This window comes from Homarus americanus, unplaced genomic scaffold, assembly GCF_018991925.1.
Source record: "Homarus americanus isolate GMGI-L3 unplaced genomic scaffold, GMGI_Hamer_2.0 scaffold51476, whole genome shotgun sequence".
NCBI lineage: Eukaryota > Metazoa > Arthropoda > Malacostraca > Decapoda > Nephropidae > Homarus > Homarus americanus.
In genome coordinates, this window is record NW_024736148.1 from 4423268 (window position 1) to 4439479 (window position 16212).

At 38.0% G+C, this 16212-nt stretch overlaps 1 protein-coding gene across 2 annotated transcripts in view; it reads left to right on the forward strand.

The window, feature by feature from the left end:
- The first annotated feature begins 3157 nt into the window (after window positions 1-3157).
- LOC121872076 (structural maintenance of chromosomes protein 3-like) overlaps window positions 3158-16212 on the forward strand; it is a 50519-nt gene continuing 37464 nt past the window's right edge. For both annotated transcript variants that reach the window (XM_042374765.1, XM_042374763.1), the window contains exons 1-4: window positions 3158-3301; window positions 10883-10958; window positions 14408-14446; window positions 15847-15986. In XM_042374765.1, the coding sequence (XP_042230699.1) occupies window positions 3287-3301; window positions 10883-10958; window positions 14408-14446; window positions 15847-15986 (270 nt within the window). In that variant the 5' untranslated portion in view covers window positions 3158-3286. The remainder of the gene's footprint in view (window positions 3302-10882; window positions 10959-14407; window positions 14447-15846; window positions 15987-16212) is intronic.

Consider the following 16212-nt stretch of genomic DNA (forward strand, 5'->3'; position numbering starts at 1 on the left):
TCTACTCTTAGGTCATGTGACAAGGGCGGATCCAGGTGGGTCCTGGGGGTCCGGACCCCCCTTTTCTTTAATGTAGTATTGTACTCAGGCAATTTTTTTATAGTAAAAGGTATTTACTATTGATTTCCGAATCTCCTAATATCAAGTGCGCATAGCTTCGAAATGGCCTCAAAATGGCCATGACATTGGTCAGATTTAAAAAAATTCAGGGTGGGCGTGTAGTGGGCCCCATCCCCAACAAGTGACGACTGAGCTCCCGCGCGCCTACCAGCCAATCAGCGTACAGCCAGCAATGTTGGTAGACCTACTTTCCAGTGCGGACGCACACGTAGCAACGCTAGGACCAGAGTGCCGGGTGTGCCTGGCCACCTCCAACCCTGATGTTTCTAGATTGTTTAAATACGGCCAAGGCTGGCCAGGGAGATCATTTAAAAAAAAACTCACTGGATCACCCAAGTGGATGAAGAATCCACTTGGGACTGAAACTCTCAACAAATGGTTACCAGAGCTTCATCAACGAAAAAGTCCACAAACTACGAAGCAAACTCTCAGATATAAGAAGATTTAAAAAACTGAACATACCAAACAAAAGAAAATTATACACGGCAGTAATAAAAACAGTAATGTGCTGCCCGCCTGTACCAACCAACTCATTTAGCGCAACGAGAATCAAGAAACTTCAAACGGTACAAAATAAAAGCCTAAGATTCATATATAACACCAGCTACGAAGAAAGAGTAACAAACGAAGAACTCCATAGAAGAGGCAACATCAACGCAGTAAACGTAGACATCTACATCCAAGCCAAAAGAACTTGGGAAAAAGTACGAGATTTAGACTCAGAAACTGTAGCAAACCGGCTCGACGACGAACCAGTAAGAAGAGCAAGAGAAGAACACGCTTGGTTCAGATTAAGCAGAATAAAAGTCGACAACCCACCACCAATACCAAAATACACCTAAAAATTATCAAATTCAATACAAAAACAAAAGAACTGTATAGCCATTAAATACTGTACCTTCAAGTCAAGCTTCAATCTTTCAATTAAACCAAAAGATAGGACCACCTCCTTGTGAACAAAGTAGCAAGTTGGATCCTACAACTATTCCTAAACATTAGACTTTCCTACTATATAAACAAAACGCTTCACTAAAAGATGAGAGTGACCAAAGGACACTACCCTTGGCCTCTCCAACACTTGTCTTCTTGCCCCTTCCTTCCATTCTTATTAAAACAAAAGATACGTTGCTCAGCCAGCTCCACAAGAACCTGGCCAGAGGTCGTCACCCCTTCCTTGGAACAATGGCTACCTCAAAATAAACATACTTTTAACTAAATGACAAAGGCTTGAGAGCTAGAACCTAATCACGCAAGATGTAAGTTCAAATATAATTATTATAACCTCAGCATATCTGGTTGAGCCCGGATACTGTGAATCTCTTACTTTCCTTCAAATTTCCTCCCTCTTTTCCTTGATCCTACACCAATCCCCTCTCCCCCAAATCGCCACCAAAGAACTTCCAATCGTAATCCCGGCCCTCCCACTCAGCATTACAAGCAATAGCCTTCTACCTTATCTACAGACGTCAAGTCAAGTCAAGGGAGACCATTCTACTCTGACCTACAGGCACCAGCAAGACCTCTCTCCAGCGCCTCACCACCCAGCTCCCTCAGAAAGCTCCTCGCCCTACAGGACCTCTGAGCAAGCTACTCCTCACCTAGTAACTCCTTAGCACTGCACTGTACAACAATATATACTGTATACAGAAAACGCATTGTGAGTTTCTATCCTACCTCATTCCTGAGTGTGAGATATCTACATGTACGTACGTTTGTGTTCCCATACAAAGAGAAAATAGACAACTAAAGAGAATTGACAACTGGCCACATACTGTACGCTACAGGCTTGCTGCGCTCTCCATGTTCCCCACCAACAAATTCTTGCCCCCTCCCCCGCCTTTGATATTCCTGGATCCGCCCCTGTGTGATTCTATAGTATGTGGTTCTCTAGTCATTTGTGGGTCTACAGTGTGGTTCTATTAAGTCATGAATGGTCCTACAGTACGTGGATTATTATTTTTTTACAGGGATTAGCCCACCTGGGCACAGGTCACTGATCTACATCGGGGCCTGGGGGACGAAAATGTAATAATAATAATAATAATAATAATAATAATAATAATAAAGAACCATAAAGAAATACAAAAAAAAAGATCATAAGTGAGAAACAATATATGTATGTTGTGTTGTTAATGGTAAGAGAAACAATTGAGACTCGCAATTGTGTGAAAATGAGGCAGTCAGTCAGCTCAGCAACCTGGGACTTGGGTCACAATTTTCGTGAGGCCATATGGCAGCAGGGTCTACCATTAGACAATACATTTTGCTTCCAATATCTTCCCAGGGGGTAGTACCTCCCTACCCACTCCTACTCGACTGAAGTGGAACCCCCCCCCCCACCTTCTAATATTCCTGGATCCGCCCCTGTGTGATTCTATAGTATGTGTTTCTCTAGTCATATGTGGTTCTACAATATTTATGGCTCCCTTGTCATAAGTGGTTCTAAAGTATATGTGGTTCTATGGTACATGTGGTTCTCTAGTCATATATGGTTCTACAATCATACACTAGGGCCAAGGGCTAGACAAATTTTCGAGGCGTGATGGTTCCCTCGTCTCCATCCTCGTAAAGATGTCACCATAGTACTTCTCTTTGGGGTTTAGATGCGGCATCTGTCACCTGAGTAGGAATTATAACTAAATAACGTTGTAACTTGTACGTGCCGCCGCCATTCTTGGCGAGATTCCCGCCCTATTTTTGATCTTGTCTTAAATCCAGTAGAATATGTATTGACAAGCACTTTGGAACGTCTCATTAATATATCAAACAGAAGAGTAACGTTGTGGTTAGCAAGTAAGACTTGTGTCAGATTTGTAGAATATTTGCCAAATAAATTACTTCATGTAACAAAGGGTGAGACCCTATTGATCTATCAAAATATATGTATATGAACTGTAAAATAATATTCCACAAAAAGAGATTCGTGTACCCTTACTGGATAACTTGAATGTTTAAAACAATATTTTTGATGCTTTACTTTTTTTATTTTTAACTGAGAGTCAACGCTCCTTACGAGATACTCGAACCTATTACTGTTTACCGCCATTTTCGTTGCGGCGGCCGTTGGTTTTGTCGCCAGTGGAAAATGCCTTCGATAACGTAGCGCCTCCAGAAGTTATGGTCCGAGTGTGTGGAAATGTGGATGTAAGATAAGCGCAGAATCATCATGTATATCAGACAGGTGAGTTACGAAGAATTTAATGATACGGTGGTACTTTTAACCAGGTAGGATCCCCAGGTCGAGTACCAGGGGGGGGGGGGAGACCAGCCCTATCTCACCTAAACATTGATTAATTTTGGGATATAGTTTGATTATGTTGTCCACGTATTGATGCTCATTATAATGTCTACAAGTATAATTTTATATGCGACTGATTCTTTCCTTGAGTGGTAAATAGGGTGTTTGGCCAGTGAGGAGCACCTTAACACTGTTCTCTCGTAGTGACCACGCACGGAACTTAATATTGATTCTTAAAAAGGGAAATATAGCACAAAATAATCAATAAGTGTTTTATTACGTAGTGGAAATTGACCGGTCCGACTAATTACCCAAATGTAGCCGCAATGAAGTAAAATAATGGTCCTACATGAATAAATCGGACTGCCAATCACTTCTCGATTATTATTTGGTGTCAGTCACAAAAAATTGGTAAACTTAATTTAATCTGAGTTGTGTTAGGTTAGGTACATGCACTCGATCTATTAACTCAGATTAAATTAAGTTTACCAATTTTTTGTGACTCCGTGACACCAAATTCTTACATACATACGTACGTACATACATACGTACGTACATACATACATACATACATACATACATACATACATACATACATACATACATACTAGTCGAGAAGTGATTGGCAGTCTGATTTATTCATGTAAGATCATCATTTGACTTCATTGCGGCTACATTTGGGTAATTACTCGCTCCCTCGGTACATGCACGCGATCTATTAACTCAGATTAAATTAAGTTTTCCAATTTTTTGTGACTGTGACACCAAATACTAGTCGAGAAGTGATTGGCAGTCCGATTTATTCATGTAGGACCATTATTTGACTTCATTGCGGCTACGTTTGGGTAATTAGTCGGACCCGTATTGACGGACTGATCTTAGTGGCTGAGTTTGGGGTAATTCATTTTAGTTAATATTCGTCCATTGGCTGTCCACAGGTTCCCGCCATGTTTACCTGAGGTTGTACAGTACTCACTTGGTCAGTTATCTCCTTGAATACAGTCCAACAAGGTCTGCCCATACTGTCACCAACGTGCTTCGTCACCACTATTTTTAACCCGTTTCTTAACCACTGCTTTACCCCCTTGGTAAATTTTTATTTTAGGACGGTATGTTTTAAACGAATCTGACCTTCATTTTCGGCGGAAATTGCTCATATTTGCCCCCCCATAATAATGGGGGAGAGCCAGCCTGGGAAATTGGGGATTTTGGGTGGGGGAGGAAACGAATCATCTAACCTAACAAAACTTAACCCAACCCAACCCATAGTCGTGGGCGGACCACTGGTAGGCCTAGCTTAAACTAACTTAAATGTCTCGGTAGTAAAATCCTTTGGGGTGCGTCGTGTTCGAAAGTACAATACCTTAGAAGTGGAAGGACCAGGGATACGTAAGAATTAGATAGAATGATCGTCTTTCTCGTAAAACTCGGCAATAAACTTAAAATGATCGTAGGATCACAAATGACAACCAACCTCCACCATGACCATTGTGATGCTGGTCAATGAAATTACCCAGGATGCTTCCCTTCAAAAATATCAAACGTGATCGGTCGAAAAAAAATTCTCGTGATGATATCGATATATCATTGGTCACGACTGGATGACGTCAGTTAATATTGGGCATGCGTGATGTGCAGATAACATCTCACAGACGAAGACTGAAAACTACGTGAAATCACTTAAATTCAATTGTGTCGCTATAATCCATTTCCGCCATGTATGTATGGGGTTCAAAATGCTCAGAATAGCAAGATCTAAATGTTTCAGTAGTTTATTACTTTCGGGCGCACAATGTCCTAAAGTAATATAATACCACTCCTTTCGTCACCCCGTTCGTTCTCATCAATATATTCACGAAATAAAAACATTGTTAATGCGACTGCAATCATCTCACGGCTCGGTGGTTTATGCGCTGGTGCCAAATCACCTTCATTTGTTCTGTATTTTGTTTATTTACCAATGTTTAATAATTTTCTTTATTAAATAATTACTGTTCATGTACAGTGGTCCCTCGTTTAACGAACACAATTGGTTCCACAAAGTCAGTTGTATTTTGCTGTGTTTTGAATGAATTTCACCTTCAAAACGGTCACAAATAAAAGATTTTTGAGTTTGACCCCCCAACAATAATGGGGAACCCCCGTGGGAACCGGGGGTTTTGAGTGGGGGGAAACTAAAAAACGAGTGGTTTGTGCCAGTTTTGAAGGTCAAATTCATTCAAAACACTGTCAACTTATAGTAGTGCATCGGTCTGAACGAAAAGAGTTGGATATTTATTTATTTTATCTCTCTCTCTCTCTCTCTGAAATCACATAAATAAAATTCCAACCAACCCGCATCGTACCTTAATCTGAAGAAGAATCAGGTTGGACAAAGAACGTTGTTCGGTGATACACTGTGTTAAAAAAAACCCTAATATTCTGATGAAACTCGGCAATTAACGTAAAATAATCTTTATCACAATGTCGGCACAGCTCTTCCACCTGTTCAGCCATATCTGGTACTGAAAATTCAAATCTCCGCTCCCGACGCACCCACACATTGTTCATTGGCTAAGACAAAAAACTCTTGCCCATTAATAATTCTCCTATCACTATAGCCAAAAAAGAAACCCCCACACAATCCCCGCACATGCGCTGTAGACGCTTAAGAAGCTAAGACAGAGATAAGGAGCACTGGCTGGGGGTTAGACCTTCTCCGCCAGATGTAAACAAATCATGACGACACTTGTGACTGAGCAAATCTAATAATATTGAAAATTTAATATCTCGGTTATCCTTAATTTCCGACGGAATATCATAGAAGAAATTAATTTTTTCAAATTTTCTGTAAATTTTCCAAATTTATCGTAAAGAATTATTGGACTAAAGTTAACAAATACCGTCACTAGCTTTGCTTCATGATGGAGTAACTCGATTAGCAGATAGAAGTTAAAGGTTATCCTTTACAGTACTTGCTTTCACGTTAGGCGATTATGCCACTCATCACAGTCATTATTTGTGCGGACATTTCTTTTAAATGCACTCCAAGCAGATGGGGTCCAAATGTCATTCCTGAACCTCTCGTCAGCTACTTGTTTGAAGTGTGCAAGGTGAGCCGAGTTAGTAATGTGTGGGCCCAGTTGGTTATTTAAGATGGGTGTGGTTGTCTAACGGGGTGGGCCGAGTTGGAGGTACACCATCTCCTTACCTCCTCCTTGTAGGTTAGGTTAAGTAGGTTGCTTCCTTTGGTTTTAGAATATTTTTTTTTTTTTTATGTATTTTTGGTGTTTCACTCAAATTTTACCTCCATTTGTCTATAAATTAGCTGTTTGTTAAAAATGAAGTTCATTTTTTGCAAAAAACGCTAATTTGCAAAAGAAATGAAGGTCAGATTTGAGTAAAACACCGAAAAACATAAAATAAACCTATTTTCATACCAAAACCTGAGGACAGCCAATGGACGAATATTTACCTTCGTTTTAGCACACCCTCGAATTTTAACAAGAAATGTTTGATTTCTGATATATTTTTATTGTTTTGTTCAGATCTGACCTTCTTTTCCATGGGAAATGTGTAATTAAAAAAAAAAAAAATGCATTAGTTCTTTTGTTTTTATTCCATGATATAAGAGAGCGGAGGCAGGCAGTGATACGTCTCATGACTCCAGACAGCTCGCGGTGGGACAAGAAATGGTGGGTGGAGATTAGTTGATCTAATTTTTTAGGCGTTTCTCACTTGTGCGATTTTTCTGAAAGAAACACGTTTCCAAGAGGCTTCAAGGGTTGAGGAATGTATGTACGAGGTAGAAATTGCCTAAAAGTAAGTGCTTCTATGCGATTTGAAGATGAGCTAAACCGAATAATAACCAAGTTTGGTAAGGCTAGTCAGAAAGGCCATCTTAATAAAGCTATCATTGTATAGTCTGCCCACCACGCATCCGCATTAGACTGCTGTACCAATAAACCTTGACATTTTGAATAAGTCTTGCCATACCCATATCCTGTGCCTTTGGGGGGTATTATTTAATTTGTTGTCATCTAAAGAATTTTGTGAATTTTAAGGTTGAAATCAATAGTTTAGAATTTAGACAATTCTTGACGCTTTTCTTCTATGATGTTTCCTGTGCAAACAACCTATAATATGCACCTGGTTCGGAAGTTAGGTTGGGTTGTTTTCGATGGAAACAAGAAAAGTGGGCTAATATTTATGACGGTAAATTTGCATTTTCAACCAATATCTCACTTGAGCTGAGCAATATGTTTTTCTGGTGGTTTAGACAATTTTAAGACACTTTTCTTATGCCATTTCCCTTGCAAATGACCTAAAAAAGCTAAACCTAAACCTCCTAACCTGCATCCCCCAGTATATTTAAGTAATTTTTTTTTTTGAGGGAGGGGGGGGGGAGAATTAGCCCACCAGGGCACAGGTCAATGACCCACATCAGGGCCTGGGGGCAAAAATATAATAATTATAATTAATAATCATAATAATTAATGAATTGAATAAAAAAATATATTAAATGAAAATACAGGGTAATGATAATAATAATGGGCCGTAAAAAAAAAGAGCATTAGTGAGAAATGATATACAGTATGTATGCTGTGTTGTCAAAGTAAAAGAAACAAGGGAGACCCTGAAATTGTGTGTAAATGAGGCAGAAAGTCAGATCAGCAACCTGGGACTTGGTCACAATTTTTGTGGTACCATATGGCAGCAGGGTCTACCATTAGACAACACATTATGCTTCCATTATCTTCCCAGGCGGTAGTACCTCCCTGTTTGTTAGCTGCCTACTACTGCATCTGGCCACCATATGTAAATAAAATTTGGGGGGAACAAAAACATTAATCACTGACTGAAAGGAACCATCAACCGATCCATAAGATAGTGTACTGTATAAACATGGCAGGTGGACAGAGGGTCAATAGCTGCTCCTTCGTGAACAGAAAAGACATTAAAAATCATAAAAGGGAAGTGATGCAAAATGCATTCCGTGTGTGTTTTTCGTATGTTTCTCAAGGTAACAAAGCTTTATCATTGGAGAAATTTCATCAGGTAGCTGCTAAGGCTGAACCTCGACAGTATTTCCACACTAACCTGGCCCTTAAGCCACGCCCCTCGTCTATAGCTACGGTACACTTGGCTGATAGGTTCTTAGAAAATGCTTGTGTAGCTGTCCATTTATTCATACTAAATATGTTCACAATTGGTAAGCAGACCTGTTATTATCTAAAATAATGTTAAATAACTGGATTAACAAAATGCAAATGATTTCAGGGAGGATGTTAGAAAATTTTAAATATTTATTATAAAAGGTCAAAGTCAAAGATGAAATTCGCTTTTGAATAAAATCTTTTCATATTTCTTTGTTTGGTACCAAACATAAAGCAAACAGAAACAAATTATGCCAAAAATATAGCACATTAGGTAATGAACTACAGTTTGTATGGCTGTATTTATCCCAAATAATTTATAAAACTGATAAAACTCAATAGAAATGCACGCTTATTTACACGCAGTCGGGGGGGGGGGGTAAAACTCTCGGGAACAGCCTCTGGACTCCGCTGCCAGATCGACGGTTGATCAGCTGGGCACTTGACTTGTACTGCCAGTGCGGTAGAGCTCGCATTAGAATACTATGACACAGATTATCTCCAGTATACCTTATCCATCATTGGCTGAGATTTTTGTTCATTTGCACCAAATTTCTTGATACTTGATGACTGGATGAAAATGTTAAACCTCTACATCGCTTCTTAATACTTTGTAGCACATACAGTAGTATTACTTAAATCTTGTCACAACGCAGTATTTAAGATAGAGAATGCCAAGTTAGTGGATAAAGTATTTAATAATCTGCTTGTGGGTGTGAGAAATGTTTTTGTTGGTTAAGTACCACAGCGCTGACAATTGTTGACAGTTGAGGTCTGCTGGCTGTTGTGCCTTGTGTCAAGATGAGCAAAATTCCCGTCAAGTTCAGTGGCTGTTCCCCTGAACGATTTATCTCCCCCCAGACTTCCGCATATATAAGAGCATATTTATACAGTATCACGTTTTATAAGTTCTATAAATTTTTAGGATATATACAGCCATACAAACTGTAGTTCATTACCTATTGCACTACATTTTGGGTATCATTTGTTTCTGTTTCCTTTATGTTTGGTACCAAACAAAGAAATATGAAAAAACTTCATTCGAAAGCGAATTTCATAATGACTTCGACCTTTTATGATTAATACTGTATTTAAAATGTTCTAACATTCTCTCTGAAGTGCTAATGCCTTGAAATCATTTGCATTGTGATAGTCCAGTTATTTAACATTATTTTAGATAATAACAGGTCTGCTTACCAGTTGTGAACACATTTAGTTTGAATAAATGGACAGCTACACAAACATTTTCTATGAAACAATCAGCTATTTTTATACAAGAGGGATGTGGCTTACGGGTCAGGTTGGCCTGGAAATAGTACAGAATTGTCAACCTACATACATTATCGAAGTTTACAACAGTGCTCATTAGACTGAAAAATTTTAGGAAAATATTCTTTAGAAGAAGACTTGTTTCCAAAGTTTTAGTAATTATTTCACCAAATGATTCACTGATGAAAATTAAAAAAATTTTTAATGTAATTTTTCATGCTGATTATGGGGAAGTACTAATTCCTAATTTAATTTTTTTAGCCGGTCTTTCATTTGTTTTGTTTCCTACTGTACTGTTTATGCTGGTGCATTTCATGTTTGTTTACAGGCATTGTCCCCTCATGTGTTGGCCTGAACAAGGCTAAATAATGCTCAGCTGAGTTCTGTTTAATTTTACAGCTTTTTGAATTTGTAAAATGTTAAAAGACTGTCTTTTAAGTTCACAATGTGTATGTTTTTTTAATTTCATGTTGACTAGAAAAAGAAGTGCAAGTGTGAAATTGAAAAATTTTAAAGCATTAGTGTACAGAAGATTTAGAAACCAAATTATACATGGTCATTTAATTTTCTCCTTAAATTTTTTTTTTATTACGCCTTGTCATATTTTATTGGGCAGTGGATATTTTGCCGTCACTGTCTAAGTTCCTACTTACGCTGCATTACCGTGAGTGCACTCTGATTGGTTAATTGGCCATTAGCAGTGAACGTGAGATCTATATTTGACCGTGACTGGCGGCTTTTGGCATTTATTTTTCCGTGAGTCAATCATTGTGTGCCTATAAACATACCTTACCATATTTCTGTTTTGAATGGAAACTTATCATTGTAAAAGAGGCTACATTTATTAGAACCTAATAGAACTTGACATAAACAACCAAAGAAACCTACCTAATTTCCGAGTTGGGTGGCAGACCCCCCTGGCATATTAAACAGAATTATCAGAGTGCACTCACGATAAAATTGCGTTAGTAGGAACCTAATGGTCACGGCAAAATATCCACTATGTTTTTATTATGTATGTGGTAGAAGTCAACGGGAAAATGTGCCCCCTTTTTTTTTTTTAACAAACCCCTTTTATAAATTGATGTTTACCATATTTGACTGATATTTCTGTTTTCAGATCATTATTCAAGGATTTAAGAGTTATCGGGAACAGACTGTCATTGATCCTTTTGACCCTCGGCACAATGTAGTGGGTATGTGTTTCCATTATTAATTTTATTTTCAAATGGTAACTTCACAATTGTATATACAGTTCTGTAGATATATTTAGGCTAGACAGTTTTCACCCAAGGAAACCCTACTGTAGGGGATGCCTGGAACCCTCTTTTCCTCTGTTATGATATCTTATTCTTACCTTTTGTATCAATGACATAAGGTCACTGGGCTAGCCTTCTTTCTCCTAATCATCTTGTACAGTAAAAAAAAATAATAATTCTGCACCCCTGGGTCTGACGGCCTTCACAACAATCACTGACCAAGGCCATGTTCATTTGGTGTGGCTGGTACAGTACTTTAAATTGTGTGATGCATTGTGTAACCAATGCGATGTATCCTGTATATCACATAAAGTTAATACTGCACAGATAAACTAACAGGAATACAGTACATATAAAACCCGTAACTCATTCCTGTTCCGGTGTGTCATTTTGCATAACACCGTAAAGGTAAAGAAATTTTATTTTATTGACTGTACAAACATACTTATCTCCAAGTGCTGCCTCGATTAAAAAATCCTTAACATGATGAATATAATAAGTAACTTGTGGATGCACCAGAACATTTCCACGGATCGGTTGGCTTTCCTGGGGGTCAGTGGCACTGTCCTAAAACCACCCTACCAAGTAAACTCACAGTTATTAACACAAGTGCTTAAAACAAATTACATTAAAAATTGCAGTACTACATGTATTTGTGACGAACACCAATCTTCCTCCATTTCACTGCCACTTATAATTGGCTAAACCTGATTACTATTCCTCACAGAAACTCAAATATTTCCTTCTTTCATATTTTCTTGTTTCAACTTCCCTGGTTACAATCGTCTTTTAAATCTCAGAAGTGGTGGTGGTCTGCTGCAATCCACTGTTTAAGATCACATACCTGTACAACATAATCTCCTAAAGTTCTCTCTAATGTTTCACTTTACAAACACTCCTCCCAATACCTTAAATATTTCAGTTATCTCCCTTTTCCTTAATACCTTTGCTGTTTAGTCTATTTGATGCTGACAAAACACACAACATTCAACCTGATTCCACAGCTGAACCCATAATGCTGGGGAATATCAACATCCACAACACAAGTTGGTACAGTATAGGGGGGGAGCATTTTCCACTTCACTTAATCTTAAACGACTGGTCATCATTCCCTCGCAGATCTCTGATAGTGCTTAACACAGTGGAAACTTGTAAGATCTCGCATTAACTAAATCATCACAATTCCTAATCTTCTAAGGTTTTTTTAAACTCTTATCCAATGAAAATTTGTCAATTGGTATTATGATAACACCATAGAATTTAAGTTATCCAAATCAAACTCTCTGGAAAAAGACAGACTGCTGACCCCCCCCCCCTTCCCCCAAGCTATTCTGGCCTACCTTTAATGCATTCAGTTCTACCTTCGTTAGTCATTCATCCATTCCCTTTCTCATCAAAGCTAATAGTTTAGTGATCGCAACCGTGGAGAAGAATCGGTAGATGAATCCTGATCTTGATTTAAAGATGCCTGAATTTGGCCACTATTAAAAGACTGGAAAGAGATGCTTTGAAAACTGACAAAGCTTTATACCCAGATGAGATTCTTCCACGTGTTCTTGAAAAGTTTTCTGGTGAACTTTCTTCTTTTCTGTCCAAACTCCCTAGACTATCCACTCTTCATGGATGTACAGTATGTCAATATACTGTACAGTACATACAACCCCAAAGAAAGATGATAAATCCAGCCCTGCAGAATTTCCACCCATTTTCCATTACCTCACTAATGGGCGACCGGTGGTAGAAGCGGTACCGTTCTTGCCTCGCAAGCGAGATGTCACAGGTTCGATTCCCGGGCCGGTGGAAGTTGTTTGGACTTACTTCCTAGCCCCCATTAGTCCCTGTTCACCTTGCAGTAAAGTAGGTACCTGTTGTAAGTCGAAAGTTGCAAATTCGTATTCAGGGAAAGTTGTTGGAGCTTCCAATAACTTGATGACATAAACCACTGACTCTTCAAGCTTCTACGCCCTTGACTCTTCAGGCTTCTACGCCCTTAACTCATGAGACATAAAGGCAAGCATGAACTTAGCATGCTTCCCTGTTGGGCGCTGTAAACGCTTCTGCGCTTCACCTTACACAAGGATGTAGGGGAGTGCCCAATAAAAAAATAAAAAAATTATCTCAACAATTTCAAAGATTTTTGAAGTGGTAATCTCTACAGTACCCATATTATCAAAAACAAAATATCACTTAGTAGTCATCAGTAAGGCTTCCACACTGGATGCTCTACTGCTGATCCTTTATAATTCTTTTCACATTGAGTCTACCAATCAGTACTCAGCAGTGGTTAAACCTGTGTACTTGTCTCTGACATATCCAAAATATATGACAGCATGGCACAGGTCCTTACTTGCAAAATAACCCTTCATCGGCAATTCTTCCTTAGTCCCTTTAATTTCTTCTTAAAGACGACCAGCCAGAATTACTCTCCAACCATATAGAAATGAATACTATATTGGAAAGGGGTTCTGGGCATTCTTTTTTCCTCAGGTTTGTTCCTATTTCTTTTTCTTGCTGTTCATTTCCCTTTTGTTGATAGGGGTAGTATGGGTCTTAACTCATCTACCTACCAAAACACATTAAAATTCCAAACTGGCACTCTGTGAATCTCCCTGCCACAAAAGTTTTTTCCAACGCCATATAACCTCAGTCAGTTCAACTCCTACTTCATATATCTACAGTCCAGACATGGGGTAATTGTAATAAAGTAATAATAATAGACTATTACAGGCTTTTTAAAATACAGGTAATAGTAATGCTGTATATCAAGTTTTTGGCTGTAATAGTAATAAAAAGCAAAGTAATAGATAATAGTCTACTACTTTTCAATTACAAAGACATTTCTTTAACTCTTACGACTTAGGTTGCCAAAAAATTTCTCATAATTACTGAATTGCTACTGCCATTCAACAGTTTGCTTTGACAAGGGAATAACAAAAAACAACCATAACAACTTGTTTGTAACACACCAAAATACCATGCATATTTGTTATTTCATTATTCACAAGAATAAATTACTGCAGAATATAGATAAAATAGGAACATACTGAGGATTATGCACGAAAAATGCTATCTGGCCACTCCAGGCTCCAAGTGTGGTGACTGGATGTGTTGATCGTGTATAGTTCGTGACCAAAAGTACAGTAATAGTAGACCAAGTAATAGTATGTTATCGATGACAAAGTAATAATAGCAATATAATAAAGCAAACTAAAGGCAATAGAAACCAGTAAGAGACCCCATGTCTGCTAGCTACAGTCTAGTAAGGGGATGCCACAGTGATTAGATTTGACAACTTTCATCTGGAATTTTCCTGTGGTTTTTATTTGTTAGAAATATAATGCTAATTACAGGTACTGTTTACTAATAGAGGCTCTTATTTCTTACAGTTGGTCGAAATGGTTCTGGCAAGAGTAACTTCTTCTATGGTAAGTTATCTTTGATGGTCTTATTTGTCCCCAACAGATCACCAGAGGGGGTCATAGGATTGTAATCTGTAGAGTTATCATAAATTATCCGTGGCTGTTCAGTACACACAAAGCAGTGATTATTTTTTCTCTAAACTTTGCACAGCAATATGTGATGTGCATACTGGTTAATGCTTATAGGTGTATTTTAACAGTTTATTTTATCTTTTTACTTTACACTAAGTAATCTGAGAACAGGGAATTTGTTATTGATTTGGTGGACATTCATTGTGGGATGAAAACTTGTTGTTTATTATAAAAATGTTTCCTTTGGATTGTTTAACATTTATCCTGATAGTGATTCAGCCAAAAATTGTTCCACCAATCACAATCCCCATTACATACAGTTTAGCTTTAAGTATTGCCGGGTAAAATTGCAAGTATTGTACGAGAGCCAGGGTGGGGTCGATGGAGCTTTGGCTGACTGTACAAAGTACTCAGGATAGTAATTAGTAGCATTTTCTAATTGTATATACAAGACATGTTTTGTGTGAAATTATGTATGTGCTTCAGATCATATATTTTACAAACACATGGAGGGTAATTTAAATTGTAAACAATCATTTCTTTTTATATAATAAATACAGTACTGTGACTGGTTTTGTCTTTCTAAAAACATTTTTGTAAAAATGCTTTTCATTTGAAAATGAATTTCAACAAAACTTTTGTATTATATCACACAGTATCTTACACAAATTTAATTGGTATGTTTGGATTCCTTGCCAATGGCAATCTATATTTTGACATACAGTACACTACTCATATTTGACCAAGGTGTACTCTCGCAATTTTACATTTCTGATCTTGGATAGGGAAAGTTCTTGGGATAATCATGACTTGGTTTGCTGAAATAAATCTCTTTACACTAATAAGATATTTTAATCAAGTAAAATATAACCTGATGAATACAAGATTTGGTTTCATGTTATATAGTATTTAAATAAGCACTTATAAATGTTAAAAATACATCTTCAAAAATCCCCTTGCTGTGAAAATATACTTTTATAAAATAAGAGGGACCATATTGGCAACTATTTCCTAGAAAACATATTTGCAGCGAATCCGCATGCATTTGGTTGGCTTATTTGGAATTCATACCCATGAAAACCTGTTTTGACACCATAACATATTCCTGTGACGAGTATAAGTGGTGACATGGACAAAAACGTACATAGTGCACTGTCATGGCAGCTTTTTTTTTTTTTTTTTTTTTTTCTCTCCCTCAAAATCCAAAGGGTGATCTTGGTTTGTTTTCATGTACATACATAGAACACCCCCCTCCCCCTAGCCACAGGAGTAAAATTAAAGATAACTTTCATAAGCATCAGAAAATGTAACAGGATCTTTGCCTTTCATTTTAGCTATCCAGTTTGTACTCAGCGATGAGTTCAACCACCTCCGAGCAGAGCAACGGCAGGCCCTCCTCCATGAGGGTACGGGCCCACGCGTTATATCTGCCTTTGTTGAGATTATCTTTGATAATGCTGATGGCAGAATACCTGTAAGTATATTTAAAAACTGCTTTTCTTTTTAATAAACTTCTACCTTGCTTTGTGCTACCCTGCATAAAACTCATCATGAAGAACATTCAGAGGATGGTAATTATTTAACGCTTACAGATCGGCCCCTCAAGTAGAAAACATTTGTGATGGGGTATTTGGCTGGCCCTCTGATTGCTAGTAGGCTTTCTCTGATAACTTAACTCAGTTTTGTGTGGGTGTGAGGAA